The sequence below is a fragment of the Salvia splendens genome, chromosome 5 (genome assembly GCF_004379255.2).
Source record: "Salvia splendens isolate huo1 chromosome 5, SspV2, whole genome shotgun sequence".
NCBI classification, from domain to species: Eukaryota; Viridiplantae; Streptophyta; class Magnoliopsida; order Lamiales; family Lamiaceae; genus Salvia; species Salvia splendens.
This window is the reverse complement of record NC_056036.1, coordinates 3,626,208-3,653,737: the sequence shown is the minus strand read 5'-3', so window position 1 is coordinate 3,653,737 and position 27,530 is coordinate 3,626,208. Positions and strand designations below refer to the sequence as shown.

The following is a 27,530-nucleotide window of genomic DNA, read 5'->3' as shown; positions in this document are numbered from 1 at the left end:
CAACCCTTCTTAATATCAATATCCAGCAATTCAATCTTTAGTAACGCCAACTTCATTAAAATTTAACATAATTTTCAGCAATTTCGACAAATTCGGGCGAATAAGACGATGAAAGAAGTTAAGCCCCTCTTCCATTACACACACGTTGCCATTGCGTGTAAAATTCACATAATCATATGTTAGAATGCACATCATTATATGTTATTGACATTTCCTTCATTTTTTTGAGTTTTCCATGATCGAAAATTGAACTCTCACATTTGATCTTTTATAGTACTATCATTTAGAAATAAGAGAAGGAAAAGTATCATCACATGGAGGTGTGTGTTATTCTTTTACATTCAGCTCACGAACAATGCATATTTCTTTACAACAGATGCACCTAAAACTGCATCAAACAAACTCACCGGAGAAAACAGCAGCAACCCGAGTTCTCAAAACCTCACGCGATGACAAAAACCCTGAGCTCTCCTCTGTCCCCTCGAGTTATACGTGTATCAGAGTCAAGGTATGTAACCTCAAACTCACCACTTCCCGTATTAGATTGAGGTCTGAGCGCATCCGGTATCCGTGGAACATCCAATGCCGGCAACTGAGCCAAGTTTCCCGTAGCCTTCACCGTTGTCTTGTCGAACATGATCTTGATTCCACTACTTCCTATCATCGCATTAATCCACATTGCAGTCACATTTTCACATGATCAAACTCTAATTAAAGGGGTTCTTGAATTTAGTAACACTGACCTATGAGTTCGAACTTGTGGGCTAAGGTGGCGGTCAATTCCACAGGCGGAAGAGGCCACGGAGCCCCCAGTTCGAGCTCAACAATGTTGTCAAAGTCTTTGCTGAAGACATCGATCCTTTGGAACACCTAATTATCGAACACACATGCATGTGATGTGATGTGATGTGATGCAATACATTTCATTAGGATGAATGGAGATGTTACTATTTGTGACCTGGCCGAGGGTTATGGGAAGGAGCCTTCCGGTAGGTGGGCCGGGACGGGAACCTCCAAGGGTTCGAGATGAGAAGGCGCTGCTGTAAATGAGTTTCCACCTGCCTTGAAGCTTATCCATGTCAGCACAAAGATCGACTGGACCTGCAGCTGCTTCAAGCTCTTTCGCGGCCTCATCGGCTTTTCTCAGGTCATCTTCGCTCGCTGCAAGACCTCTGTTCAGCCCAGAAACAGCACTCTGCAACACCACACCATTTTCCAGTAAACCAATGCTCCACTTTTTTGTAACAAATGGAAATCGAATTCCACCATAATCACACTAAGAATTAAGATGCTACTCTGTTATTGCTTCACCATTCACCAAAAAAAACAATCTTTTACGTTCAACAAAGACATGATTTTTCCATTTATATTGAGTGGTTGCTGTCTGACTAATTCATACAACCATAAATAGCAATCTAAAAGTTGAATCTTGATATATGTTTCCCTCCCAAGTAATCAACGATTGAAATTGAGTACTACTTCATATATATAAAGATCTTAGCATTGAATATCATATCATATGAAGATCAACCAAAACACTAACTTCCCCAATTATTTCACACAATTTAATAAAAAGACAAAACATGAAGAGTGGAAATCAGACCAATAATTTGATCTTGAGGGAGGCATCGAGATCAGCTTTGGACGGTGCAGATTTAGGGGGCTGAATGAACGTGACTTCACCGTAAGAGGATTGACAAACGATTTGATTCTTGAAATCACAGCTTCTGCGTTGAAGGGGCGGCAAGTTTCGAAGTATGTGAGGAGCAGTGGGAAAACTAGTGGCAGAAGCGGATGCGTGGTGGGAGAGAGAGAGCGGCGAGCGAAGCACCGACGCCATTGACTGCTGCTGCGGCGGTGACTGTGTGTTGTGCGTCAAGTTTGTAACTGATTGGGTCGTTGGGATTTCCGATTGCTATTTTGCAAGTGTGTTGGATTTCATGAGGTGGACGAAGAGCGTGCCACGTGTCATCAGCCAGGTGATGGAACTGGGATCGAATTGTCATATGAGAGTGATGTGGGATTATATATACCACGAAGAGTTGACTATCTTTTAATTAGAGCTTCCAAGTTAGGGTTGGAACGGTACGGTATACCCGCCGAAATAGTCATACCGCATACCGTATCGTACCGTGCGGTATGACAAAAAACCATACCTTTATCGTACAATTTTTGTCGGTATACCGCAATTGCGGTATACCGAAAAGTCGGTATACCAAAATTTAGATATCGTTACTGTACCGCTTTTGTCGGTATACCGCATATACCGTATTTGCGGTATACCGTGTTATTTGTGGTATATACCGTAAATTTGCAGTATATACCGCAATTGCGGTATGATGCGGTATGACGCAGTATACCGCGGTATATACAAAATGCATACATTTACCGTACCTAAAAGTACGATATACCGAAAATTCGATATTTTCGGTATTTTTTCGGTACGGTAAGTGCGGTATTTTGATATATTTTCCCAGCCCTATTCCGGGTTATACTAAATTTTTACAAATGTGGAATCCATGACATTCACTTTTCTTAAACTTTGCGCTTAGTCAAACGTGAACAAAATTTCTCTACTATTTTACATTTCTATATGTACGCAATGTATAATTAGACTATCTCCAGACTCCAATCATATACTAAAATCTAAATTTATATAGATGGTATTGAAAAATCAATTACATTTTTTATTTATACTCCTTAATTTTAGGTTTACCCTAAGGGCATCCGGGAGTGGATCCCCTGCTGTGGAGAAAACACAGTAGGGGTAGCTGTGCTAATAATACGACGGCGTTTTGTGGGAAGTTTCACAAATTTTATTATTCAAACCAGATTCAGCACTAAGTAATCCATAAATAAATGATTTATATTGAGTAGTCAAATATTCCACCGTCCACCCCTGAACCCTAAATCCACACCTGCCTCTTTCTCCTCATGAAATAAAACAAGTCTTTGCTAAATATGTTTTTCTATATGGAACGTTTATTTTACTAATTAGAATTTCAATTTTTTTAGTTCAGTTGCATCGTGATCATTTAAATTTTACTATTTAACTATTAATATTATGACAAATTAATATAATATTATTTAACATTATAGTTATAGCTAATCTGTTGCAGAGTTATCAATTTCTAGTTATAATTCATTTTAACTAAAAAATCATCAAATTTGGAAAGTTATTTCAAATTTAAATGTATTAACTTTCAATTATCATATAATCATATGATTGGCTATAACTATTATAGCTAAGTTGTAGCTGATCGTATGGTTAAATTTATTTAACTTTCAAATTATAGCTAATCATGATGCAACGTAATTAAAAAAATTGAAATTCTTATTATTAATTCCATATAGAAAAACAATATTTAGTAAATTATTAAAGAATTGTTTTATTTCATGAGGAGAAAGCGGCGGGAGTGGACGATGGAATATTTGAATACTCAATATAAATCACTTATTTATGGATTACTTAGTGCTTAATCTGGTTTGAATAATAAAATTTGTGAAACTTCCCACAAAATGCCGTCGTATTATTAGCACAGCTGCCCCTGCTGTGTCTTCTCCACAGCAGGGGATCCACTCCCCATCCACAATGGGACGGACGTCCCGGCGGACACCCCGACGGACTTCCCAAAAACACCTCCTGCCACGTCATAAGGACATCTCATTGCACTGCCACGTCATAAGAACATCCCACTATACAATGACGGACATACCCAAGGACATCTCGACGGACATCCACAAAAAACAATAAAAAATCGGGACGTCCACCGGAAAGTCCGTCGTGTCAACGCAATGGTGGACGTCCCGGAAAGCCGCGGAACTGCGGTGTCCGCAGCGAATGTCCGTATCCGCATCACATGCACACAATGGCGGATGTCCGACACGCCGATCTGACGTCCGCCGGGAAATTCGCTACTGCGGATGCTCTTATACATATAGATGTTATTGTCATACTGAAATTGAAAAGTTTTTATCTGTAATAAACTAATATTTGCAAATTGAGGTGTTTTTGTAGTGTTTCAATAATTTTATCACCGGAAGACAAAGGGGAAAAATGTGTGTAATTATTAGGAATATATTGTTACAAAAATATACTACTACTATGCATTGAGTTTTAAAATGTTTAATGTTTTTGAGTAGTACCCCATATAAATTATGTACTCCCAACTTATACGGAGTACTATGTATTCGTCAAGCCATTACGTGTCCCAATTTTTTACTTTAGGATGTCTTTTAATAATTATCTTATTTTACTTTTATGATTTTTAGTAATAGATCTTATATTTAATTTAATTTATTTTATTTACATTTTATTATAGATAGGATCTACATTTCATTTTTTCCACTTATTTCTTTTTTTATATTTTCTAAAATTCATGATCAAAGTTGGACACACATTAAGAGGAGAAGAAGAAAGTATTGATTCAAAAGTTTGAACACGCATTTGAGAAAGTAAATTTATTATAGTGACGTTAATCGAATAATTAAGTATTTTTAATGAATGAAAGTTTGAAGAAAATAATTAATTATGTGCTGTATCAATATGGAAAAGGTTTCTATATTTTCACTTGGATTTTGTGTACCACACCTTTCCAAAAATTTCTGTATCAAAATAAATAGAGTACATTTCGTGAATTATTTGATCTGACCATTTAAATTTTACTCCATTTGTGAAGAATACCCAAAATATTTCAAAATCCAAAGATCGCCATTCTCCCGCCTAAACACAATCTGGAGCTTCTTTTCAACCTTATATCCCCAGGAATCAATCGAGATTCGAATCCCTAATTTCACTTTCACTCCAATCTTCATCACCTACACTCCAAAAACACAAAAGAGAAGCTCAATCAAATCTCGCAAAATGTCCACAGCATCGGTGCGCCGGATTAAAGAGCGCGGCGGCGGAGGAGGGAAAATCTCCGCAGCACCCGCCGCCGGAAAACTCTCCCCAGTTTCAGGGCGGTCCGTTTCAACAGGGAAGGAGAATCCCAGGACCACGTCACGGGTTCGGGCGGCGACGCAGAAGCCCACTCTGAAGCCCATGGCGCGGGTAGACAAGTCCGTGGCGCTGCCGCCGCCGCAACAGGCGGAGGAGACACGGCTCAGGCGGTCTAGCTCTTCTGTGCCGAGAGGTAGGAGTACTAGCCCCTTTGAATTTACTAGGGCATTGCCTGATTTAAGGAAAAATGCTTCGAGGGGTTGTGTCGGCTCGGCCAGGGGAAAAGAGAGTGGGGTTAGTTTGAAAGGTTTGAATGTGAAATCTGGTGAAAAATTTGATCTTGAACAAAGTGTTGGAAAGGATTTGACCAAAAAAGGGGTTTTTTTGGGTGACCTAAGCAAAGATAAGGTCAACATTAGGGCTGCCAACGAGGGGAGGTGTAATATGAAGGATGAAAGATCGAATCTTGAGAAATGGGGTTTGAAAGATTTCAACAAAATTGAACCAAGTATGGAGGAGCCAAAAGGGGAATTTCAAGAAAATGGGAAACTAGATGTAACGGTTATAAGTGGGGATGGTGATGAAAAAGGACGAAACTTGAGGCCCGTGGTGAAAAAATCTGATATTGTGGAGGTTAGTTTGAAAACTAGTTCAGAGGCTGGTCTCAAAAGTAGCAAATTTACAGAGGAAGTGAAGATGAAGTCTAGCGCGGTAGGAGTTGTACCGGGGTTGAGTTCAAGGGAGTCGAAGATGGTGAACACAGGTGGTAGTGGTCCGAGTGCTCCCAGAGAGAATGCTGCAAACAAGTATCCAAGCAAGCTTCATGAGAAGCTTGCCTTTTTGGAAGGGAAAGTGAAAAGGATAGCATCCGATATAAAGAGGACGAAAGAGATATTGGACTTGAATAACCCGGATGCCTCCAAGTTGATGTTGTTGGATATTCAAGAGAAGATTACGGGAATCGAAAAGGCCATGGTATGTGTTGCTGGTGGCGATGTGGAAAAGACTCTGGTTGATAAAGAAAAGGAAGTCAGGGATGCTCAGGGCACATCTAAGGGTTTGAATGCTGAAGATTTGGAAGCACGGCTGTTTCCTCATCATAAGTTGATTAGAGATAGGACTTTATCCAAGGCAACAGTTAGAGGTTCTGAGACTTGTGTATCAGAAGTCGGAGAGTCCACAGACACTCTTGTTGTGGATGAGAAGGCAACTATTTTTGAAGATAATTCTGTTGCTGTGGAATTGCTGGTGGCTAAGGAAGAATCACATGTTGGTGAAGAAGTAAGAGAGCTTCAAGAGATGGACGATTCTAAGACGTTTGTTGCAGAAAGTTCTTCTTTAAATGCACTTAATGACAAAGTTAGTATTGATGCTCTCCTTATTGCTGATGAAAAGCTTAATGAATTTGATGACGAAGAGATAGTGCCAGCCATGACATTCGAAGAGGAGGTAGAGGAAGACTCTAGTTATAAACTGAATGGTATCGGGCGGAAGACCTCAACTGGAGGTTGGTTTGTGTCCGAGGGAGAGTCTGTTCTTCTGGCTCATGATGATGGATATTGTTCTTTTTATGACATTTCTAATTCTGAGGTATGATCATAATTATTTCTTGTATGCTTGTTATTTTGTACTGTTACATCATAGTGAATGGCTAAACATTGCAAAAATATTGTCTCTTCACAGGAGAAGGCAGAATACAAGCCCCCATCTGGAGTTGTCCCAAATATATGGCAAGATTGCTGGATGGTACGAGCCCCTAGTGCAGATGGATGTTCTGGAAGATATGTTGTGGCGGCATCTGCTGGAAATTCTGCGAATTCAGGCTTCTGCTCGTGGGATTTCTACACCAAAAAGATATGTTCTTATCATTTTGAAGATGAAACCACTCGTGTTAGAACAGCCCTTGCTCCTCTGCCGAACAACACAATGCATGGAAGATTCACTCTGTCAAATGCTATGGCTGCTGAAAACCAACAATGGTGGTATAAACCATGTGGACCTCTCATTATGTCGGGTTGTAGCTATCAGAGGATGGTCCAACTCTATGATATCCGTGATGGGGAGCAAGTGATGAAATGGGAGTTGCATAGGCCTCTCTCCGCAATGGACTATTCAAGTCCTTTGCAGTGGAGAACTAGAGGAAAAGTGGCAGTTGCAGAATCGGACAGTATTTCTGTTTGGGATGTCAGCTCTCTTAGTTCTCAGGCACTGCTGTCAGTATCTTCTTCTGGTCGTAGAATCTCCGCTCTTCATGTGAATAACACTGATGCGGAACTAGGTGGAGGAGTTAGACAAAGGTAAGAGAATGTGGTTTGTCTTTATAAATACTCTTTATATTATGTTTGTGTCTGTCAACATATAGCTCTTTATTGCTTTTAATTTTGATTTTGATTTTTGAGTATGTTGTGGATTTCCTTCGATGCAGAGTCATTAGCAGCTACTGATTTATGCATTTTATACAGGGTTAGTTCCGCAGAAGCAGAAGGAAATGATGGCGTATTCTGCACTTCAGATTCCATCAATGTTCTAGATTTCCGTCAACCTTCAGGCATTGCTCTAAAGATACCTAAAGTTGGAGTGGACGTGCAGTCAGCTTTCTCTCGTGGGGATTCCATCTACATTGGATGTTCTACTTTAACATCAGCTGCGAAAAAGCAGTACTCCTCCCAAATCCAGCAGTTCTCTTTGCGCAAACAGAGGCTCTTTAGCACATATATGTTACCTGAGTCAAATGCTCACAGCCACTTCACAGCATTGACCCAAGTTTGGGGAAGTTCAAACTACGTCATGGGAGTTAGTGGGCTTGGTTTATTTGTTTTCGACTCCTTGAAGGATGATGGACTACCTTCCTACGCAATGGATTATAACAGCTCCCAAAATGTCAAAGAAATCATTGGACAAGATGACATGTACTATCCCTCTTTCGATTACTTGTCTTCAAGGGTCCTGCTCATATCCAAAGATCGTCCTGCGCAGTGGAGGTACTTATTCTAGGTTAAATTTGTATCTGCTTGGATTGAGCAATTACTTATTGCCTCTCGGTTTGCCATGTTAGTTTATGTATTAGTGAAAACTTGTTTCTTCGAGTGATTGTGAGGTGGTTTTTTTAATGAAGCAGCTTTGTTTGTAATTACTGCATTGTATATCCGGTTTTCTTCCGTTTTGCTTATGGCAAGTATGATAACGCAATGCTTTTGGATTGAAATAATATAAAGTGATGCTACTGTGTGATCCATCCTCCATATATGGCAACAATATAGCAAGTATTGCAGCATTTGAAGCACTTTGTGTAAATGCAGGTAGACGATAGTGCCTTTTGAATCCGACTCTTTGGCAGTCTGTATGAATCTATTTCTTTACTTTGATGAAGCACAGAGCCTTTAAAATCTGAAGTAGGACTCAGAAGTTTTATTTACTCGAATTTGAAAAGGGTGTAATTCAATTTCTTTCTTTGCGTTTTTTTGATAGACAAATTGTCTATATACATAGTTATAGCTCACACATCAAATCAAGATACAATTGTCTAGATTAGTAAGGTAAGAGTAGATTGCTAGACGTGAAAGTATAGAACACAGCTTGTGCTTTCGTGATTATCTGCAATCAACCAATGCATTCTTGCCAGAAGCCTTTTCCATCATTGTAGAGTAGAACTTGTGATTGCTCGAGTGCCTGTCTCGTTGAGAGCTACGTGGGGGATCATGGTTAGTTGAAACGTTGTGTGCTCCTTCTCCTTGATAGTGATTCGGATGCATCACAAGATCTCAGTCCGAATCCATTTCTTTAAATGGTAAGGGCACTGTCTTGACTGCTCTAAACTTGCCAGTATTGTGCAAGTGCTCATTTTCCAACCTGTGATTTTTGGCCATTTAGTGTTAGTGAAACAGGTTTGAATAATGCTATCTTGGGCTATTAATTTTGTAGTATCTTTTACCTGTAGTAGTTCCAGTGTCCACGCCTTATCACCTCCATCGAAGCCAGGAAGAAGTCGAGCATGTGCATCTCCAATGCCCCTGCGTTGAACTTGATCACCGCCTCCACCCATAGTATTCTCAGGACAAAGTTCAATGCCTGAAAATTCACACACAAACACAGGTCAGAGAGAGAGAGAAAGAGAGACGAATTAATCGAGAGAGACAGGGACTCACAATGGACACATAGTAAATGGTTGTGTTCTTGAGCACGAGATGATCTCTGAGCCATGGATTCTTGGACTTTCTATTGAGAAGCCCCCAATCCTTGACAAAATCCCAATACATCTGGTAAACTGTGGCCACAACTGAAGTCACCAAAACTGCGAACAGCCATAGCTTCGATGGCTGTCTGGCGTAGGTTAGCCTTACCCCCGCTGCCACCATGGCCGATACATACTTCCCCAGATTAGCCAGGTGATCTGGATTGCTCTCGTCGAACCATCTCCTTGCACACTAACACAAACACACACAAACGTTAGTCGAAGCTAGATATCTACATAATCATATGCCAATCAATGCTTCACACCTGCATTGCTCGCCAGTAGTATGGCGCGAAGGAGATGACATATGCCAGCTCCCTATACATCTTCCCTGACTTGCAGGTCTCATAACGGTGTGTTTTGAACCCTCCCGCGACAAGATAGCACGACGCGGCTTCCATGTGCCTCAGCAATGGGATCTGGCTAGTCAGCTGATCAGCCATGAAGAAGTCCACCAGCAAAACCTGCAACGAAAGTAGATATCAAAATCTTCAATCTTGAAGCTGACAATACTCAATATGCAATCGAAATCTTATAGTACCTTGTAAAAAGGGGAGCAGATGATGTTCCGGACGACTCTAAGGAAACAGTAGCGCGTTGGCCGGTAAAACACGTTCAACGGGCATATCAGCAGCAGGAGAGCACACTACCAAAAACACAAACTTTATCAAACTTTGTGCATGAATTCAAGGCGTGGTAACACAAAACATCGAAATCAACTAACCAGCAGCAAGACCCCGGGGATGAAGTCGACCTTGTGAGGAAAGAAGCCCGTTGAGAGCAAGACGAGGTGCAGCACCAGAGCAGCAACGACAGCAGTCATCAAAGAGGTGCAGATAAGGAAGGCGTCTCTGTACTTGAGGGCGTTGCTAGGCTGGAACTCAAAGATGAAGTTGTAGTTTATCCGGCTGTTTTTCCACATAAGCAGATTGCAACCATACATGAACAAATGCAGGCTCAGCAATGCAAACATGCTGCAAATTGCCCCCAAAATCAACAGAGTTAACAATAGCATATGTGATACTATATAATCTGATTCTGTAAATGAAAAAAGTGGCAAATTTCACCTAAAAATCGGATGGACCATTTCCATATACGCCGTCTGTGTTGCTGGTGAGAACATGCCACTTATATGTGCCAAGATTGCATAGACACAAAACAGTGTCACAAAACTACCTGTGAATAAACCTGTGACCACAGTAACACAAATTTGATTCATGCCTTAATCTAGATTAGTTTGAATATCTTAAAATTTAACAGACATGATCATCGTACCGACAAAAAAGGTGACAACATGTGAGTCTTTGTGATGCAGTGGCCTCAAGAACTTCATGGCTTTCTTCCTGTCATTGTTGGTGTAGTGCTCTGTGAATAAGGACTCTACTTCATCCATTAATCTTACCACCTTAATTTCCACAACACCTTATGTTAATTATTATTACATTCAACACTTATTTTCTAGATAATTGAATGTTACTACACCTTATCTGAACTGATGAAATCGGATCTCTTCACTCTTTTCAGGTAATCTACTGATGCATGCTGATTCGATACCTGTTCATGCATTGAAAACGCGAATCAAACCGGAGAACTCACCCCAAAATACTATAAATCCCGTGTTATACACATACCTTATCGAATTTCTTGAGTATCTTTGTGAAGGCAACCATATTCAAGGAGCTGCCAAAACACATCAAACAAACTCTCATTACAACACTCACTCACTTTATACTATATTAAATCATGATTGGCGAAGTGAAAATGTGGAAAACCTGTAAGTTTTAAGCAAACCAAGGCCTCTGTAAAGTTCCACAAATGCCCCTCGTATCATCTTATCAGCAGACTGAATCTTGCTTCGGTTGATGCATTCGCCTCCTCCTTTTTTGGGGTGGTTGGAGGAATCCTCACGCAGCATTGATGTGACGGCGGAGATGGTCCGCGCCGGCGTCGTGGCCGGAATGTCTAGTCTCATCGTGATCTTGGGCTTCATCCCTTTCTTTGGCTTTGATGAATAGTCGAATTTCACCCCATTTTTTTCTAGTGCAGCTATCACATCGTCGGTTGTTTCTTCCGTCGTCGGACTTTCACACTCTTTTTTTTTTATAAATAAAATACACATGAATTAGTAATGTATAATTTGATTTAGTGCCTTAATATACACATCTTCTTACCAAAAAAAATAAGGTGGCTATTTCGCATTTTAAAGCTAAAAACTTTTTAAAATTATTTTTAGTGTATTTGTGAATTATCACTTGTTTTTTTGTCATGTTAGTTTTTGGTTATTGGACCTATTTACATATTCAAATTTCAACCTTAAGATTATGTCATTATTGAAATTGTTATTCACTTTTTATCTTAAAAAATAGTATGAGCTAGTGAAGATTTTATATGAATTACTTACATTTCTTTTCTAGTCCATGTAAAATCACGTGAAGATTATTCCATCAGTCCCATAAAAATAAAACATTTTTACCATTTTAGTCTGTCCAATAAAAATAGATCAATTTTATTATTTAATTTGGTACGTCCTATAAAAATAGAAAAATAATATTTGTTATATTACCGCGAGAGGGGAAAAGAAACTAACCGGAGAAGTCCGAGCTCTGTTGCCACGACGGCGAGTCATGCGCCGAGTCGCCGGTGGCGGTCTTAGGCGGCGGGGTTTTCCAGTGGCGGCGATGGCTTAGAACACGCTTGAGGTTTAGCAGTATCTCCAGCTGCTTATTTAGTAATTCTCCTCTTTCAAGAAATTCACTTTCTTTTTCCGTATAGAATTCATTTACTTTTTTCAGCTCATCGTCTAAAATCTCAAAAAATAGCCTAACCTGTTTCATTTATAAAAGTTTAAACAAAAAATACATTAGATGCAAATTAAAAGAATATTATAGTACTCCCTATATACCCATGTTCAAGTTTAGTAGTTAACTAGCGATTTGTCGCTATCCTTACTTCATCTAGTGTACTCATTTAAATTATTCTTAGCACTAATTTGGTTTTATTTAATACTCAAAATGAAGAATTCGAGATGTATATTTTTGCCATGACTCGTAGGTGTAGTGCAACAATAGCTAGATAATATAAATATATGATAGTATTGAATTAAAGAATTAATGCATTAATTGGAATTAATTCCGATAATTCCTACACAACATCAGAAAAAAGAATAAATGATAATAACCTCATATTCTTCAGAAAAGAGCTGAGTATGCTCTGTTTCATCAATTTCTTCTTCATCCTCGCCAATTTTACTCCTCATCTGCAAAAATAATTAATACTATCATTTAAAAAACACCGACTTTTATTGGTTTATATCATTTTCAGGTTGTTAAAATTAGTTTGCCTTTCTCATGATTTCTTCATGATCCAAAGGCAACGAAAATCTGTTTCCTGCTTTAACGCATTGATAAAGACAATATAAACATAAATCAAGCAACTTTGTAATAACATTCGTTATTACTGTTCATCAAATGAATTTAACTGAAATACATTAATTACGTAATTTTATTGTCAGTCTAGTGTAACTACACTCGCCTTTATTTTATAAAGTGCACTAAATTTTGCTCGAAAACGACGTATCGTGATTGTATTCTCTTCTATTTTTTCATGAACAAGAAAAAGAAAAATCGAATACCGTTTTTGGTGCAAAATTCTTCAAGCTTTCACATTTTATGCCATCTTTCATGATTGCGTTACAATGAAAACCTACAATATTTCCCATTAACTAATGTTCCCTTCCTAGATCTCAATATAATTTTGACATTTCTTTTCTACAAAATTCATGAAAATTAATTAGAAGAATAAAATTAAATAGTGCAAAAACGAATAAAACGTGAGAGCGACCAAAATAAGAAATATTAAAAAGATCTAATTTTACCAAAAAAGGAAATGATCCATTTTAACTTGTGACATCTCGTAAAAGAAATACATTTTTTCACCTGGTTATTGTCGGACAATTTATGGGCGGTGGCGGAGCCGGAGATTTTTCCAGCGAGACGGCGAATGGGGTCGAAAATGGAGCGACCGAAATCAGAGTCGGAGTGTTTGGATTTTCTTGCCAACTTAATCTTTTTGATGTGTTTCTTGAGCTGCCAATAGTCAAGAAATGCGTCTTTCCATTCCGGGATGAGCTGCGCTTCCAGCTCTTTCGAGAACTTCACCATCTCGTCGACGGCAGAGAAGAAGAAGAGGAAGAAGAAGAGGTAGTGTTTAAAAGCATGAGACTCATGGTGAGAGGAGAGAAGGTATTTATAAGGAAGGAGGGACAACGTGGAACAAACATATATTTATATGGTTTAATTATAGAATTAATTTTTGGTGAAGAAACGAGTTATATAGGGGGGAGGATAGTTGGTCACGTAGCGTCTAAGTATTGTATATTCAAGGATGAAAATGTGGAGAGTGTGAATAGCTAGAGTATTATATGTACTCATTTTGTTAGTGATGTTAAATGTCTTAATTTAATTCGTTCAAACGAATATTGTACGTTAAAGTTGAGAAGATTATCATTTATTGAGCTTTTGCATTTATGGGCCTTTCTTTCTCATAACAATTAAGAGTAAAGATAAACTTACAAAAATTGTATAAATAAATGTCCTTCAAATTCAAATTTGAATAGGATAGGTTAATTTGTTTTGATTTGGTAGCATCATTGATTACATATTACTATGACTAATCTTACCCTATTTACAATTGTAGGAGAAAAATTATATTATTACAATTTTTTTTCTTATTCATTTATATTGTTTAGACCATCACAAAGGAAAACAAATAAATTGTTCCTTTTTCTAAAAGTAAAAATTGGGCAATATACTCTTTCATTTAGAAATGATCTCGTATTACGTTATATTCCCCCCTTTTTTTCTAAAAATAGGATATGTCACATGTTGGATGCCACAAATATTCTTATAATATAATTTATTAATTTATATATTTTTTAAAATTTAAATTTGATTTAATAAATTTTGATTTAATTTTTAGTATTTTCATTGTCTTTTTTTTAAAATTGTTCTTTTTTAACTTATTTTAACTTGTTATCACATTTTTTGTTAAAACTAGAAAAATATGATGTCAAATAGTAAGTAGTACTTACTATCTGTTTAAATTTCTGAAAATAAAACATTTTTGTTGTAAAACAATATAAAAATATTTGCCTTTTGAATTTGAATTGAAAGTAGTGTTGTTCATTCTTTAATTAACATGAGGGGTTATAATGAAAAATTAAAGTTCAATTAAAATCGGTGTATTCCTTAATTTTTGCATATGATCCAAAATGGCAAAAATGCCCAAATTTTGTGTTCTAGGAGTCTTACGTTAAGATATGACATGTTTCCTAATCGGCTATGCCTACGTTTAAAATTTATCTAACAGTAATGCTTTGCAGCTATAATGTTGGCTAGCTACACAATGATATTTCCATAAATAATTATAATGATTAATGCAATAAATTAATAGGAATAGATTACACAACTCTTTTCTCACCAATATTAAAGAGATTATACTTTTAATTTAACGTGAAAATAAAAATAATTTTCTAACAAGTGTTACATACTTACACGAATGCAAACACATTGACATTCGTAGATTCCAATAACATGATCAGTATATGTTCCTTTTTGCTATTTCATAATAATTTATTTCTTTGTGCTTTTATATTATATCAGCATGGGATAATGATTCCTCGAGCTAGTAACCGAAGCTATACCTAATTGTAGTACTCCATTTGAGTACGTTTTTCGTAGTCCAAATATTATGCATACGAATGCACAATGGTAGTCCTTTCTAGAATGGATTAGGCTAAATATGAAGCCGTTATCTTGGAATGCCAATAATAATAGTATAATACATAGGCTGGCATAAGCATAATAGTCGTTGGGATGTCGATTAAACAATAATTCATGCATTTATAATGTTAAAATTAAAAATAAATTATAATTAGTTGTTATTGTTTTTCTTTATTAGATAGTGTTTAGCATTTTATTAGTTAGTGTTAGCCTTCTCCAAGCTTATATATTAGGCCTTTATTGTATTTTGCTGTGTAACTTTGACAAAAAAATTGTAGTCCATTAATGAATTTTTTGCCTTCTCTCCCGCTCGACAGTTTTCCACAATTTTATAATTTCTTCATCCTCCATTGATGGAGGTTTCTTCATCCAATTTCTTCTATATTTTCAACATATAATTTGATCTTTTGTCAATTATTTTTTCTATATATTCCTATTTTATAATGCCTTTAATTTTAAATTTCTTGTACATCAATTCTACCACCACTAAGTTTGAGATTTTTCAAAAGTACTCGATTCATAAGGCCAAACAATCTAAAGTACCTTTATATACATATATATTTACATAAAGTAAAGAAGTGGAATCAAGAATGATGGTGCCATTAGCTAGCATTAACAAAAGAAAGAAATTAAGAGTGTACGTGTTAAGTTAAACCGTCAAATGGTAAATTCCAAAATTAAAAAATAAAAAAGTAGGAAAATAACTAGTGGTAGAAAAAAGACAATTAATGATACGTATGACAACGTGGTGGTTTAAGTTTAAGAGATCCATTTTCAGAATCCTACGCGGCGGAGTTGGTGGCGCAACTGAATATTCCGGCCATCATGTCAGTGCCTCGAATCCCACTGCGATTAAAATACTAATAATAGTACTATATGTTATCTCTTCTTCTAATAGAATGAATTTAGATCTACAATATTCCAAAATATATACTCTCTCGTCTCATTAAATACGAAATGCTTTGTTTTTTACACGAGATTTTATGTAATGTTATTTTGTGAATAAATGAAAGAGAATAAAATATGAGAGAGTAAAAAAAGTAAAAATAAGGTATTTCCATTTTATGAAGCATTTTATATTTAGTGGGACAACCCCAAAAGAAAAATATTTTATTTTTATTGGACAGATGAAATATTTATATACTCCATGTTAGTACGTATGGGTTTTAGCTGAGAATTTGTGTATGTATATATAGGCACGATTCATGATGTGACATACACATAATCCCTTTGTCTAATTCAACGAATATTTTTTTGTTTCATGATATTTCAATTTTTAAAAATGCATAATTTTGATAGGAAATTGCAAAAAAAAATTGTATCAATTTAAACGAGATGGATAATTATGAAATGGTATTTGATTAAAATAAATTCTAACTTTACTACTACGGAGTACTATAAAACTTGTGTTAATTGGTTCACAATGAAGAGGTGTTGGGTCCAAGACCGACCCGACCCGACCCGGAAAATCCGATGTCTAAGTAATTCTATTATGTTGAAATAAAAACTGCCCAAGATCATGGGAGAAATCCTTGCAAACTGCATGAATTTCAAATTAATATTTTTAAAATGAAGTAAAATTAAATTATTGGGATTCCTTAAGTTAGATTTCATAAATTAGTTTTGTGACTACAAGTTTGGAATTTAGCCCACTTTAGATTTTGATAAAATTTACTTGATGTTGGTATAGTATGGGGTTGCATAAAACTATTGTAAATCTGTTTTAAATGTTCAACTGTAGATTGAGGGGCTCTTGATAATTCGAGAACATCTAATTAAATTAATTAGATGTTCTTTAATTAGATGTTCTCGAATTATCAAGAGCCCCTGAATCTACAGTTGAACATTTAAAACATATTTAAATTAATAGTTGACATAATTAAGTTTCCTCTAATAAATAAAAATGTTTTATAAAAGATAAACATGGTGCTTAGTTAGTGGGTAGAAAATGGATTTTGACCGAACCGTTTCATTATATCAACCAAGTAATTTTCTTACTTAGTCATTATGTCACATCATTCAATTTGTTTTTGATACACATTTGGACAATTCCGTTAACATTACATCCTTTTTTTAGCTGTAAAATTATAAGATGAACAACTTCATTGGCAAGACGTACCCTTCCTATCCATTAAATCGAGAAGATGAGTCATTATAAAATTAAATAAAAAATACTTATATTTTTTTAAAAAAATCGATTTTGTTGGAGCAGCACTTATGTGATGGAGTAATTTGGTTATTCATATTTCAAATCATAATATTTTAACTATGTCCCGACATGCGACAAGGTTGTTTAATTGTTTTCATCAAAATTTGACACGGTGTTTGGTGGAGTACTATTTTGTGGCATGTTTTTTTTTTTAAATTCAAAATACCTATATATTATCAAAATGTTAAAGAACTTGTAAATTATTTAGACGTGTTTAAATAAATTAAGGGATCGCACATTATTAATTACTCTTAATTAAAATTTCTCCACAGTAAAAAAATCATTATTTTATTTTATGCTTCCTTTTGAGCAATTTATTTATAAGAAATTGACAAAAAAAACATTGGATTTTTTTTTTCATGACCACTAAATTAGTGAAATTGTGCAAGATTTGGGATGTGGCAGACTGGCTTAAAAAATCGTATTTAATATATTACTCATCTAATTATATATAGAAGATGAAATCCGATATGAATTTTTTTAAATGTCGTTTTAATGAGTTACACACCGAATTTGTGAATAGGACGATTGTGTTTTGTGAGTAAGAATAGTTAATGATGGAATCAATTTTGCCAAAAGAGGATCAATGAAAACGACACGAAGTGGGAAAATAAAGAGGTAGCAATATGTAGTTGATGACGAGGAGATGCATCAAAGTTCTGGTTAACGTAAAAGTACTATTTACTTTATTAATTTCGTAGTTTGGTGGCGACTCCTCTTAAGATAGGATTATTTTTATTTACTTAATTAGTAAGATAAAAATGTTGGAACATTGCCCTTTTTTAGTTGTGTTGGAAACGTTGTGTGTGTGTGGTGCTAAGATGATTTGAACGAAAAATTATTATAAATCTAGTTAGGGTCTATTCTCTAATTCGGTTGTAAATTTATATGAAAATATCATGAGCAATGTTATCTGGATGCGGGTTTCTATGGAAAACAAAACAATGAAAGTTTTTGATAAAGATAAATGACGACACAACCAAAAATAAGCAGGGTCCAATTGAGAATAAAATGAAAAATTATTTGATGTTATGAATGGTATCTATATACATTAGTTTGCCCAAGACAATAAAATGCCAAAAGGAAAGGAGGTTATCAAGAGAGTTTCAAAATGATTATTGTTCAATAATAATGAGAAAAAATTATGCCAGAGAAAATAAGACTAAATAAATTATTAGCAATGTTATCTTGCCTTTCTAATATATACACACTGCATTTCCTTTTCGAAGTTCTAATTGTATAGTACAGTACTGTATTTTGCTACTATACGTCTATACCATACTTCAAAAGTTCACATAATATACAAAATAATGTAATAACATAAGAAATAAAGAAATTAAAAGACTTTTTACAAAAAGATATCGAATCCAATATGAATTATTAAAATATTTAATGGGTCCAACACATGCTATGCATATGCTTGAACTAATTATGAGGTGTGTGAAATGAAGGGAAAATGGGAAACTATAGTGAAGTCATAAGTGGGTGTCCAAACTTCTCCCACGACAGAGTTGTCGATTAATCAAGTGAACGATATCAGATTTTGGTTGAAGATTTATACCAGGTTTGTGTCCTCGAGTCCCAACCTTACGCTTTGGCTTTTGCTCGTGATTTGTTGTTGCGCGTGTTTCTTTGGCAATGAAGTTGACTAACTTTGATTCAACTTTTGTTTTTTTTTTGTTATGTTGTAATGTTGTCGTGTTGCTGAATTTGTCTATTTTGGTTTTTGCGTTGGGCTTTTGACCGCTTATCTCGAACTTTTGCTCGCTGCGTGCCAACTCGAGCCTTTTTCGATTAATTAAAAAAAACTTTTAGATAATCCAACTGTAGTATCCATTACAAGCCCATGCAATAGTGTACAACACATACAATTCAACCAAAAAAAAAGAATATAGTACAAGAGCACTAATTAGTGAGAATTCAATACCATGCATCTTTTTTATTTTTAAATTTTTAAAACAAGGTCATCGATACCAAACTGGATTGTGCAGTGCCAAACTCCCAATCAAGATAAGCATTATGACTATTTTTCTCAAGAGAAAGAGAAAAGCATTAACATGACTATAACCACAAAATACTTTTAGTTATTTAGTTTGCACTTGTATTTGTGTTATCTACAACTAGATTGATATTAGGAGAAAAAGGTATAGAATGGGATCGAAAGTTGAACTTGCTTCTTGGAATTTAGAATGTAAGTAATGTTATCATGACTAGGCTCAAGTACAAGATTTTATCACTACGGTATTTTTTGTTAAAGTGAAATACAAGTTGTTAAATTTTGTAAAGTATTCTTATAAGCATTTGGTTTACTTATCGATGCCAATCTATGCGACCTCATATATAATAGATTCAAATATCGTTGGTGCATATCTCAAAAAAATTTAAAATGGTCTAATTATTAAATATGCTTCAATATGTAAATTTAGCTTGGCTTTTGAAAGATTATTTGTTTATTGATTCATTTTATTACAAATTAGACCATTCAAAATTCAAATAACATTACACATTTACCACCAAGTGGTGGTGCATCTATTATGAGTTTTAATAAATGTCCTACTTTGACTCGGCATGAGTTTTAATAGTTGTAAAAAAAATGGGTTGAAAAAATTAGTGGAATATGAGTCATACTATTTTTGTATGGAGTATAAGTATAATACTCCTTCCGTCCCATAAAAATAAGGACATTTTTTTATTTTGGGATGTCTCATAAAAAGATTACCTTCTATTTTTGATAACTTCTTTTTCTCTAATAGGGTGGACCACATTTTCCACTGACCATACTATAATTACTTTTTCTTTCTATCACTTTCTTACTTTACCAATTGTATTAATTCCCGTGCCACCCCAAATGTCTATATTTTTGTGGGACAGAGGGAGTAATAAAATGTGAATGAGAATGAATAAGTGGAATGTAAGACCCACTATCAAAAGTAATAAAAATGAAGTGAAAAAATTAATAAATGAGCGACTAAAATGAAAAATCGGGACACATAATGGGGACATAGGAGTAGTATTTGTTGCCAAAATTTGTACCTGAAAAATAAAATCGCTGGCGTTTAATTTGGTATCGCTTGAAAGGTATATACATTATTTAAATGTCTTAAAATAGAGTTTCAACGGTAATATTTTAGTGACCGAACTATATTTTACCCATTCATTGGTTGTAGATATTTTAATATTGGGCTGAGCTCCGCTACTAAGTGAAGGCCCAATTTTAAGGAAGAATATCTTACACCAATTTTTTGTTTTCAGTTTTGCTATTATTCATGAAGTTTGTATTATTGGTCTTTAGCATATTCGATCTTTTTACAGTTTACCCCTTTAGTATTTATTAGGTCATTAGCAATGGGGCGCTCTAAAGGGTGCGCCACGTCAGCAGTTTTATCCTCCTACCCCCACCTGCAATGTGACGCCCTATGGCGCGCCCTATGCATTTTCATTTTATTTGAATATTTAATTAACTACAAAAATTGGGGAAAAACTTCATTTCATTTATAGAAATTAATACATTACAATACGAATTTAAAAAATACGCAACTAGTGGCGTCATCGTCGTGGTTCATTTTGGCATTTGAGAGAGGTAGAAATGTGAGAGATGAGCGAAATGAGAGAGGTGAGATGTTCGTACGAACAAGTGAATGGGAAACGAGGTTTAAATAACTATAAAAAACGCGTGCCATCGTCCGCCGATCCCGCAATGGGGCGCCCTATGTCGCGGACGATGGCCTACCGTCCGCGCCATCGTCCGCCGAGCCCACAATGGTGCGGACGTAGGGCGCAGACGATGGCGGCCACCCACAATGTGGGCATCATCCGCGCCCAAGGACGATGGACGCCATCGGGCACCCCATTGCGGGTGCCCTTACTGGGTTGCTTACCACCACAATTCCCACTTGTACATCCAAAGGGCAATGTTGGATAAAGTATTTTTAATAACGTCTACTCATGTAGGCTAGTAATTAATCGTGTATTTAATTTGATAGCTGCTGTCAAAGCTGTCAATTCGTACTAGTCACAACTCTTAGTCATGTCTAATATCAATTAGTCATTATTAAAGCCGTCAGTTTGAGGTAGCAGGCCGAGTCGGACAGAAGCCTACCAAAAATCAACCCTGCCCGTTCCACTTTCGGGTCAGTCAGCCGGCCCGGCCCATCCAATGACCATTGTTTCTGAGTTTGAGTCATGACGGATTTCTACGCTCTTTCTTGGAACGTAACAAGACACTTGAGCATGGTTTCGATTATGTCAAGGTTCTTGGCTAAGGTTTCTATACTCCAGGAGTGACCGAATTCTGAATGCTCGATCTAGTGTAACTATTGTCTAAATCTTATTATACGTCTGGTTCTTGGATCATCACATCTAATGAGTCCGTCTCCTTTCCAGTATGTATCTCATCACATCTAAAGAGTCCCATAAGCCGTACCGTACCCAACACTTAGCTGCTATATGTGTGATACTGCTACAACATACATATATCTAACTTGTAATTTCATAAAATCAACATGATATGTATTATACAACTGTATCTGTGTTCACTCATAATAGGAGTATAAGATTGATAACTTAGTGGATAATAAAAATTGTATATATCCTCAGCGAATAAAATCGACACCAGTTTTGAAACCCATAGAGACAAAAGGGGAGTAGTTTTTCTTGTAGTCAAATTCCAAATCATGTCATCAAATAAACAAGAAATACAAACATCACTAACAAATTTTCTTCCATAAAAGATACTAGGAGGAGTACTATATTTTCTTTCATAATTCAGGCGGCAGCAACAAAACAAGTGAATATTGCTAGAAGTATATGTTCTAACAGATCAAACTAATAAGTTGAAAATGTGGGAATACATAAAAGCATTGATAGATTTAAAGTCGAATTGAGAGTCACATAGTTTGCATTGAATCTGAAACTACATCTGCATGCAAAATCAAGCACGTGCTCGGCAATTCAAAATAACTGCATCATTCGCTCATGACTAAATGCATGCAGATTCAACTTTTAACACCACAAATTCAACCAAGCAAAACACCAAAATCAAAGAGGGACAAACACAGTATTCGAAATGAAAAGAGGAGATGCGTTTGATATAATATTGCAGTAGGAAAAGAGAGAATTCAAGCTCTGCGTACATACATACGTCGCCGTTTCATACGGCATAGCAGGGAATTCTACAAGAGATCACGTGGACAGCGCAGCGAGATGCTTCCACGTGTCCGTGAAAATCTACATTTGAATCCACCGAGCTAATTGCGTGGGGTTGACTACTCCCTGTATGTGGACCGCATCGCTTCTAATTATATTTGCCACCTCAGCATAACTCTCCGGCTTCGGCTTCACCATCGGCCCGGCTTCCTTACCATGCCTGTTCCTCTTCGGCTCCGCCACGTTAACCGGCATCGCCTCGGCCCGCCCCGGGTCGAACTTCTGCCCGAAAAGAGTTCCTTTGGTCAGGAACTCGTAGGCCATGTACCCGGCTAAGAGCCGGTTCGATGCGACCGGCTGCGGCTCGGCTCCCTTAGACGACGTCGTAGCCCCACTAACGGCGCGGGTGACCGACGTCAGTGGAACTAACGGCGCTTCCGTCTCTTTCCGCTTGCGTGTGGCCCCAGGTGTCAATATTCTTCGCGCGGGGTAACTACTCATCCTGACCGTCTATTTGTAATAGAGTGCCACGTCAGCTAAATCCCTCAAAGGGTAGAACCGTCAGATTGAGGTGAAAACTACAAAGACAATTTAATTGGATTGAATTTAAACGGCAAAAACGGTTTAACAGAGAGTGAAAAAGCAGAAAAGGTTAAAAATCACAAGTAAATTAGACGGAGGGAGACAGAGAGGGCTATAAAAAAAAATTGTGCATTTTGACTTTGAGAAAAATATTGAAAGGGCAAAAATAAAAGGAGTTTGATTTTATTAATAATGAGGCGGAGAATTTATGAATTTCCGAGAAAAATGCAAATGAACAGTAGAGAGAGGGGGATTGGAAAATCGGAAAATTTTTAAATCTGGGGCGTGGACGGCGGATCTGGATTTAAGATTCGCCGGAGCGATGCTTGTCTCCACCGATTGCGGCGGTTTAGAGGAGAGAGAAAGAGAGAGGAGGGCGCCGGGGAGAGTGAGAGACAGAGAAAAGGGACGAGGAGGTATGCGGGCACCGTGCTTGTGGGTATATATAGCGAGTAGGGGTTTTTATTGCCCTCGAGTTTATGTGTTATTCACTAAAATGCCATCGAATGATGTGTCATCCACAATATTCGGCTATGTCTGTAATACCCCTCCATGGGGCACGCAACTAGGACTTTTTGGGCATTTAGTAGGGATGTTTTGGTACATTTGTGGTTACATTATTTTAGTTTTGTTTTCAGCGCTTCCCTCATAGTATTATATGCTTTTTAATTAGTGATTTCTAAAGGAATAAATGGCCAAATATATCATGATATCAAATTCAGGTGCGTCACAGATTTTCCAAAATCTTAAAATTTAATTTCAAAGAGTGACAATTTCTCAACTACACTATTACCTTTTTGGCAAATTACGTGTTGATGTGTGAATCAATTTAAGAGGAGTGGACAAACGTCGTTTTAAACTTAATTGATATCATCTTGCCAAGTAAATGTTATCCGAATATTTTAAATAGATACCACATCAACAAGTAATTAGCTGATAATGAAATAATGAGATAATTTCATCTTTTATAATTAACTTTTTAGATAATTTCATCTTTTATAATTAACTTTTTAGATTTAGAAAAGTGGGATAGAGCAAAATTTGATCATCTATAATATTTATTTAGTGATTTGCCCATTCTATTTAGTGGAAAATATTTTCTGAGACAAAGTAATTAAAATTTATGAAACGGATTATAATTTAGATGTAAACTATATTTGACTATATATTCAAAATTTTGTAATTACAAATATTTAGTTGTATAATTGTGAGGCAGGTTTCCATAAGACCGCGATAAACCATACTCGACTACTCATAGTATAACCATTAGTGTAATTATAATTAATAGAAAAATATTGTAATTTATTGTGTTTTTAAATGAGTTTGAATGCTTTCAAACCAATAAATACATGTTGCCCAAAGTGAGTATATTTTAAAGCTTTGTTATCAATGAATGGTGGGCTATGTGCGCTTGTATTTACTCCCTCTATTCAAAATAAAATAATTTGAATAATATGGATTTTAATAAAAAATTAATAAAATAAAAGAAATGATCATTTCTATTTTTAGAAATAGGACTAATTTTTGTGGACATCCTAAAATAACAAAATGAGATATTTTCGTGGATGAAAAAAGTACTAATAAATAAAGAATACGTTATTTTTATACTACATCTCATCATTAACTCAATAGTTATATTTTTTTATTTTGAAAATTATAATTAATTTTTAGTAAAGATTTGTTCTAACATAGTAAATCTCACTCTTTATTTAAAAATATTTCAATCTCTTTTTATCTTAATTTCTCTTATACTTTATTAGTTTTGCATTAGACTATTGTTAATAAACTTAAACTCAAATGAAATTTCGTCCTCAACAAATATAGTTGTTATAAATTCAGACATTTTATTGCCAATTTAGTGAAACGCACTCCTATAAAAGAATATCACTTCAGATTTTAAAAATTATAATGGAGGTTTGTGTCTTTAAGGCAAAACTATTCCACAAAAAACAATTTTATTTTCTATTTTAATAGCCTTTAGGAGTATTTATTTATGTAAGTTTTCTCTCTATCTGTCACTTATTTTATCAATTTTATAATATTAAAATACTACTATCCTCTACCAATTGTTTTTCGTGAATGGCATGAGTCGTGACAATTGTAGAGCTTATTCCTTTTTACAATTGGACCACCCAGGTTAACAGTATTAGTTTATACTTTCAAAATAAAGTTATCTAAAATAGAGTAATCACTGTATTATGAATATAACTACCGGAGTAAAATTTTCAGAATGAGTTATTACTATTACGACTTTGACCATGATCAATTATTCTCAATTTATTGAAAGAAAAAGTTAAATCATACCTTATTTTCTTTTTAGGAAAAGAAAAACAATATATATAGATATCAGGACATTCTTCCATAGTACCATGGTTTGAACCAAATTTTCCAATTTGAGGTATTTTCTAAAATCTTTTATTGATTTTCAGTATTTCAGTTTTCAAAATTCATATGTAATTTAATTATTATATAATTCTAAGAGCATCCGCAACGCGTGCCGTTGCGGTGCCTTATTTCGTTCCGGAGGAACGGAACCGCGGCGGCACGCGTTGCAGCCGCCCGTGTCGTCGCCATTCCGTGCCGGTGCCGTGCCGGGTGTCGTTCCCGCGAGACGCGGCACGACACGTTCCGCCACGCGCCGAGGCGACGTGGCGGCCTCCCATTCGACGCGTGACGCCCACTCGCTGCCCCGCGAGTGGGCGTCGTCACGGTGACGCAATAATTCGATTTTTTTATTAAAAATCGAATTTAATAAAAAAATATTTTTATTTATAAAAATTGTTTTTTATATTTAAAAACAATTTTTACAAATAAATGAATAATAGAAATTCTTATTAGCCCATATATATTTGATGGGCTTGCGAATTTATGAAACTCATTCTTGGTTGTCTCTCTTTTATAGAGACATCCTTGAATGTTTTTTGTTCCACTTTCGATGTGGGACAAACTCATCTTGGTTGTCTCTATTTTATAGAGACATCCTTGAATATTTTTTGTTCCACTTTCGATGTGGGACAAACTCATTCTTGATTATCTCTATTTTATAGAGACATCCATGAATGTTTTATGTTCCACTTTCGATGTGGGAAAAACTCATTCTTGGTTGTCTCTCTTTTATAAAGACATCCTTGAATGTTTCATGTTCCACTTTCGATGTGGGACAAACTCATTCTTGGTTATCTCTATTTTATAGAGACATCCTTGAATGTTTTTTGTTTCACTTTCGATGTGGGACAAACTCATCTTGGTTGTCTCTATTTTATAGAGACATCCTTGAATATTTTATGTTCCACTTTCGATGTGGGACAAACTCATTCTTGATTATCTCTATTTTATAGAGACATCCTTGAATGTTTATGTTCCACTTTCGATGTGGGAAAAACTCTTTCTTGGTTGTCTCTCTTTTATAGAGACATCCTTGAATGTTTCATGTTCCACTTTCGATGTGGGACAAACTCATTCTTGGTTATCTCTATTTTATAGAGACAACCTTGAATGTTTTATGTTCCACTTTCAATGTGGGACAAACTCATTCTTGGTTGTCTCTATTTTATAGAGACATTCTTGAATGTTTTATGTTCCACTTTCGATGTGGGACAAACTTATTCTTGGTTGTCTCTATAAAATTGTATTTTAAATTATGTCAATTTTTATTTTTTTAGGATTTTAATTATGTCTTTTTCTATTTTTTTGAATTTTAAGTTGTAATGTTATTTTAATTTTATTAAAGTGTGTTTGTTTTAATTGAATTGAGTTGGAAATAAAAATAAAAAATGAAATTGAATGAATAGTAATTTAAGGAACGGTTAAGGAACGGTTAAGGAACGGAGGGTTGCAGGTTCCGTTCCTTAGTTAAGGAATGGAGTAAAAAAGTACAGTGGGGCCCGCAAATAGTAGTTTAAGGAACGGTTTAGGAACGGTATAGGAACAGCGTTGTGGATGGCCTAATGAATGTACTCCATGTTTGGATCTTGAATTCTCTACTTTTTTTGATGTGCCAGAACCTGGTTTTCAATCCTTCTGTGTGTATATGACATTTTCTACAAGGCCATCTGCAATGGGGCGGACGATGGCACGCCCGATGGCGCGCATCGTCCGCGCCCGCCATCGTCCGCGCCATTGCGGGTGCGTGACATAGGCCGCGGACGATCGTCGCGCCCTATACTAAGAGCGCGGAGTATAGCGCGGACGATGCCCATCGTCCGCGCCATTGTCCACCCCATTGCGGCCTATGCGGACGATGGTCGCGGACGATAGGTGATAAACTCGTATTTTAAATATTTTATTGGGCGTTAAACGTGATGATAATTGGTGTTTAAATGCATATTACTTGAGTTTACGTCTATATTTCACTATAAAGGTGCTTTGATGAGTTTATCCAGGGTTTGAAGTTAAAATAGGTAAAAAAGGGTCAAAATGAGCCAAGCCGTGACTGGGGTCTGCTTCAAACGTTAATCTGCCTATCAATATGGGGTCCAAATCCTATTTTGAGAGTACCATTGTCTTCATCATCGAAAGAGCTTCGCGTGGGTACCTCACACGCCTCAATCGGAGTTCGGATGAGAGATATATGACCGATCTACGAAAGCCGCGCGGACTGCCGGGAGCTACCCAGCCGGGTGAATTTTATGTGCAATAATT

The 27,530-nt window shown here is 36.1% G+C and overlaps 4 protein-coding genes across 4 annotated transcripts; 1 reads left to right on the top strand and 3 right to left on the bottom strand.

Annotated features, from left to right (window-relative positions):
* Positions 1 to 259: 259 nt before the first annotated feature.
* On the bottom strand, positions 260 to 1,983 carry LOC121802450 (plastid-lipid-associated protein 6, chloroplastic-like). The gene is made up of 4 exons (XM_042202126.1): positions 1,604 to 1,983; positions 959 to 1,195; positions 744 to 870; positions 260 to 657 (listed from the first exon to the last, which is right to left on the bottom strand). Exons 1-4 carry the CDS (start codon positions 1,838 to 1,840, stop codon positions 443 to 445), a joined length of 816 nt encoding a protein of 271 aa, XP_042058060.1. The 5' UTR covers positions 1,841 to 1,983; the 3' UTR covers positions 260 to 442.
* A 2,677-nt stretch (positions 1,984 to 4,660) lies between these two features.
* On the top strand, positions 4,661 to 8,075 carry LOC121803221 (KIN14B-interacting protein At4g14310-like). The gene is made up of 3 exons (XM_042202915.1): positions 4,661 to 6,532; positions 6,626 to 7,239; positions 7,405 to 8,075. Exons 1-3 carry the CDS (start codon positions 4,865 to 4,867, stop codon positions 7,934 to 7,936), a joined length of 2,814 nt encoding a protein of 937 aa, XP_042058849.1. The 5' UTR covers positions 4,661 to 4,864; the 3' UTR covers positions 7,937 to 8,075.
* Positions 8,076 to 8,348: 273 nt separating this feature from the next.
* Positions 8,349 to 13,496, bottom strand: LOC121805357 (phosphate transporter PHO1-like). Its single transcript, XM_042205172.1, has 14 exons — positions 13,109 to 13,496; positions 12,352 to 12,429; positions 11,761 to 11,998; positions 10,946 to 11,264; positions 10,805 to 10,853; positions 10,656 to 10,727; positions 10,449 to 10,578; positions 10,241 to 10,361; positions 9,898 to 10,147; positions 9,715 to 9,819; positions 9,440 to 9,637; positions 9,088 to 9,366; positions 8,874 to 9,010; positions 8,349 to 8,791 (listed from the first exon to the last, which is right to left on the bottom strand). Exons 1-14 carry the CDS (start codon positions 13,331 to 13,333, stop codon positions 8,704 to 8,706), a joined length of 2,289 nt encoding a protein of 762 aa, XP_042061106.1. The 5' UTR covers positions 13,334 to 13,496; the 3' UTR covers positions 8,349 to 8,703.
* An 8,892-nt stretch (positions 13,497 to 22,388) lies between these two features.
* On the bottom strand, positions 22,389 to 22,808 carry LOC121802861. Its single transcript, XM_042202555.1, has one exon. It carries the CDS (start codon positions 22,806 to 22,808, stop codon positions 22,389 to 22,391), a length of 420 nt encoding a protein of 139 aa, XP_042058489.1.
* Between the last annotated feature and the right edge of the window lie 4,722 nt (positions 22,809 to 27,530).

Excerpts from the sequence above, each read along its gene's own strand:
- LOC121805357 (XM_042205172.1), bottom strand. The coding sequence starts at position 13,333 with ATGGTGAAGTTCTCGAAAGAGCTGGAAGCGCAGCTCATCCCGGAATGG. Across the intron at positions 10,362-10,448 it reads TGTTGTCACCTTTTTTGTCG|GTTTATTCACAGGTAGTTTT; the intron begins GTACGATGATCA and ends CTGTGGTCACAG. Across the intron at positions 10,148-10,240 it reads ATGGTCCATCCGATTTTTAG|CATGTTTGCATTGCTGAGCC; the intron begins GTGAAATTTGCC and ends GGCAATTTGCAG.
- LOC121802450 (XM_042202126.1), bottom strand. The coding sequence starts at position 1,840 with ATGGCGTCGGTGCTTCGCTCGCCGCTCTCTCTCTCCCACCACGCATCC. Across the intron at positions 1,196-1,603 it reads CCCTCAAGATCAAATTATTG|AGTGCTGTTTCTGGGCTGAA; the intron begins GTCTGATTTCCA and ends GTGGTGTTGCAG. Across the intron at positions 658-743 it reads CCACAAGTTCGAACTCATAG|GAAGTAGTGGAATCAAGATC; the intron begins GTCAGTGTTACT and ends ATGCGATGATAG.
- LOC121803221 (XM_042202915.1), top strand. The coding sequence starts at position 4,865 with ATGTCCACAGCATCGGTGCGCCGGATTAAAGAGCGCGGCGGCGGAGGA. Across the intron at positions 6,533-6,625 it reads ATGACATTTCTAATTCTGAG|GAGAAGGCAGAATACAAGCC; the intron begins GTATGATCATAA and ends GTCTCTTCACAG. Across the intron at positions 7,240-7,404 it reads GGTGGAGGAGTTAGACAAAG|GGTTAGTTCCGCAGAAGCAG; the intron begins GTAAGAGAATGT and ends CATTTTATACAG.
- LOC121802861 (XM_042202555.1), bottom strand. The coding sequence starts at position 22,808 with ATGAGTAGTTACCCCGCGCGAAGAATATTGACACCTGGGGCCACACGC.